General features: G+C 29.3%; 1 protein-coding gene across 1 annotated transcript in view; it reads left to right on the top strand.

Moving 5' to 3' along the window:
* myo9ab (myosin IXAb) overlaps positions 1–3793 on the top strand; it is a 133205-nt gene that overhangs the window by 98885 nt on the left and 30527 nt on the right. Inside the window, exon 29 of the mRNA XM_016494739.1 lies at positions 312–532. Within this exon, the coding sequence (XP_016350225.1) occupies positions 312–532 (221 nt within the window). The remainder of the gene's footprint in view (positions 1–311; positions 533–3793) is intronic.

The following is a 3793-nucleotide window of genomic DNA, read 5'->3' as shown; positions in this document are numbered from 1 at the left end:
TATTTTATATTGTAATAACATTTTGCAAGATTACTGTTTTTTTCTGTATTTTTGATCAAATAAATGCAGCCTTGATGAGCAGAAGAGACTTCTTTAAAAAACATTACAAGTCTTACTGATCCCAAACTTTTGACCGGTAGTGTATGTAAAATATATTTCTTGCTGAGATTTGATGTAGTGACACAGTTTTGCGCAGAGACATCACAACGTCATTTTGCAACTTTTAGCAACAAATCAACCTTTCTTTAGCAACTTCCCCTGAAAATTAGTTGGCAACACTGGCCCTGTCTACTATGGTTTCTCTCTCGCAGACTCTCCTCTGGGAAGCCCGGAGCAGGCCGGACTGTCGGAGCGCGGACGCGACAGCAAGGAGAACCGTGAGCCGATGATGGGCATGATGTCGATGAAGAGGAGACGCAGTGTGAAGATCAGTAGCGTGTCTCTAGAATCGTCCGCCTGGCAGAACGACTCGCTGCACATCCTCACCAGCACTGCAGACTATCGCAGCATGAACGACTTCCTCATGAAGAAGGTGTGTGCGTTTCCTCGTTTATTCGTTTATATCAAAGACTTTAGGTTTAGTCATGTAAACATGTTCAGAAATGGACTAGAATGTATAGTTACCTCATTCATGAAACTTAGTGTAATCTGTTGCATTCAGTATAGGTAAATGTGGGTTTTTTTGTGACAATTTACATAAAAATAGTTTTGTGCAACAATTTTATATTATGTAAAATGTTTTTGCGCAACTGTAGAATTGTCACCTATAATTAAGAATAGTTTTACTAATGAATTTCTGTGTAAATTATGAATACTTTTTTATGTGACAATTTTCGAAAGAATAGTTTTATGCAACAGTTGACATTAGAATGTTTTTGCGCAACTATAGAATTGTCACTACAATTACGTTTTACTAATGAATTTCTGTGTAAAGTATTAATAGATTTATGTGACAGTTTTTGAAAGAATAGTTTTACGCAACAGTTGACATTAGAATGTTTTTGCGCAACTGTAGAATTATCACTAAAATTAAGTTTTACTAATGAATTTCTGTGTAAAGTATTAATAGATTTATGTGACAGTTTTTGAAAGAATAGTTTTACGCAACAGTTGACATTAGAATGTTTTTGCGCAACTGTAGAATTATCACTAAAATTAAGTTTTACTAATGAATTTCTGTGTAAAGTATTAATAGATTTATGTGACAGTTTTTGAAAGAATAGTTTTACGCAACAGTTGACATTAGAATGTTTTTGCGCAACTGTAGAATTATCACTAAAATTAAGTTTTACTAATGAATTTCTGTGTAAAGTATTAATAGATTTATGTGACAATTTTCGAAAGAATAGTTTTACGCAACAGTTGACATTAGAATGTTTTTGCGCAACTGTAGAATTATCACTAAAATTAAGTTTTACTAATGAATTTCTGTGTAAAGTATTAATAGATTTATGTGACAATTTTCGAAAGAATAGTTTTACGCAACAGTTGACATTAGAATGTTTTTGCGCAACTGTAGAATTATCACTAAAATTAAGTTTTACTAATGAATTTCTGTGTAAAGTATTAATAGTTTTATGTGACAATTTTCGAAAGAATAGTTTTACGCAACAGTTGACATTAGAATGTTTTTGCGCAACTGTAGAATTATCACTAAAATTAAGTTTTACTAATGAATTTCTGTGTAAAGTATTAATAGATTTATGTGACAGTTTTTGAAAGAATAGTTTTACGCAACAGTTGACATTAGAATGTTTTTGCGCAACTGTAGAATTATCACTAAAATTAAGTTTTACTAATGAATTTCTGTGTAAAGTATTAATAGATTTATGTGACAGTTTTTGAAAGAATAGTTTTACGCAACAGTTGACATTAGAATGTTTTTGCGCAACTGTAGAATTATCACTAAAATTAAGTTTTACTAATGAATTTCTGTGTAAAGTATTAATAGATTTATGTGACAGTTTTTGAAAGAATAGTTTTACGCAACAGTTGACATTAGAATGTTTTTGCGCAACTGTAGAATTATCACTAAAATTAAGTTTTACTAATGAATTTCTGTGTAAAGTATTAATAGATTTATGTGACAATTTTCGAAAGAATAGTTTTACGCAACAGTTGACATTAGAATGTTTTTGCGCAACTGTAGAATTATCACTAAAATTAAGTTTTACTAATGAATTTCTGTGTAAAGTATTAATAGTTTTATGTGACAATTTTCGAAAGAATAGTTTTACGCAACAGTTGACATTAGAATGTTTTTGCGCAACTGTAGAATTATCACTAAAATTAAGTTTTACTAATGAATTTCTGTGTAAAGTATTAATAGTTTTATGTGACAATTTTCGAAAGAATAGTTTTACGCAACAGTTGACATTAGAATGTTTTTGCGCAACTGTAGAATTATCACTAAAATTAAGTTTTACTAATGAATTTCTGTGTAAAGTATTAATAGATTTATGTGACAGTTTTTGAAAGAATAGTTTTACGCGACATTAGACATTAGACTGTTTTTGCGCAACTGTAGAATTGTCACCAAAATTAAGTTTTACTAATGAAGTAAAGTATTTAGAATTGTCACTAAAATTAAGTTTTACTAATGAATTTCTGTGTAAAGTATTAATAGATTTATGTGACAGTTTTCGAAAGAATAGTTTTACGCAACAGTTGACATTAGACTGTTTTTGCGCAACTGTAGAATTGTCACCAAAATTAAGTTTTACTAATGAATTTCTGTGTAAAGTATTAATAGATTTATGTGACAATTTTCGAAAGAATAGTTTTATGCAACAGTTGACATTAGAATGTTTTTGCGCAACTGTAGAATTGTCACTAAAATTACGTTTTACTAATGAATTTCTACGTGAAGTATTAATAGTTTTATGTGACAGTTTTCGAAAGAATAGTTTTATGCAACAGTTGACATTAGAATGGTTTTGCGCAACTATAGAATTGTCACTACAATTACGTTTTACTAATGAATTTCTGTGTAAAGTATTAATAGTTTTATGTGACAATTTTCGAAAGAATAGTTTTATGCAACAGTTGACATTAGAATGTTTTTGCGCAACTATAGAATTGTCACTACAATTACGTTTTACTAATGAATTTCTGTGTAAAGTATTAATAGATTTATGTGACAGTTTTCGAAAGAATAGTTTTACGCAACAGTTGACATTAGAATGTTTTTGCACAACTGTAGAATTGTCACCAAAATTAAGTTTTACTAATGAATTTCTGTGTAAAGTATTAATAGATTTATGTGACAATTTTCAAAAGAATAGTTTTACGCAACAGTTGACATTAGAATGTTTTTGCACAACTGTAGAATTGTCACCAAAATTAAGTTTTACTAATGAATTTCTGTGTAAAGTATTAATAGATTTATGTGACAGTTTTCGAAAGAATAGTTTTACGCAACAGTTGACATTAGAATGTTTTTGCACAACTGTAGAATTGTCACCAAAATTAAGTTTTACTAATGAATTTCTGTGTAAAGTATTAATAGATTTATGTGACAGTTTTTGAAAGAATAGTTTTACGCAACAGTTGACATTAGAATGTTTTTGCACAACTGTAGAATTGTCACCAAAATTAAGTTTTACTAATGAATTTCTGTGTAAAGTATTAATAGATTTATGTGACAATTTTCAAAAGAATAGTTTTACGCAACAGTTGACATTAGAATGTTTTTGCACAACTGTAGAATTGTCACCAAAATTAAGTTTTACTAATGAATTTCTGTGTAAAGTATTAATAGATTTATGTGACAGTTTTCGAAAGAATAGTTTTA

This window comes from Sinocyclocheilus anshuiensis, unplaced genomic scaffold (genome assembly GCF_001515605.1).
Source record: "Sinocyclocheilus anshuiensis isolate Anshui unplaced genomic scaffold, SAMN03320099.WGS_v1.1 scaffold923, whole genome shotgun sequence".
Taxonomy (NCBI): Eukaryota; Metazoa; Chordata; class Actinopteri; order Cypriniformes; family Cyprinidae; genus Sinocyclocheilus; species Sinocyclocheilus anshuiensis.
Note: the sequence above shows the minus strand (reverse complement) of the source record. Positions and strands in the feature narration are given on the sequence as shown.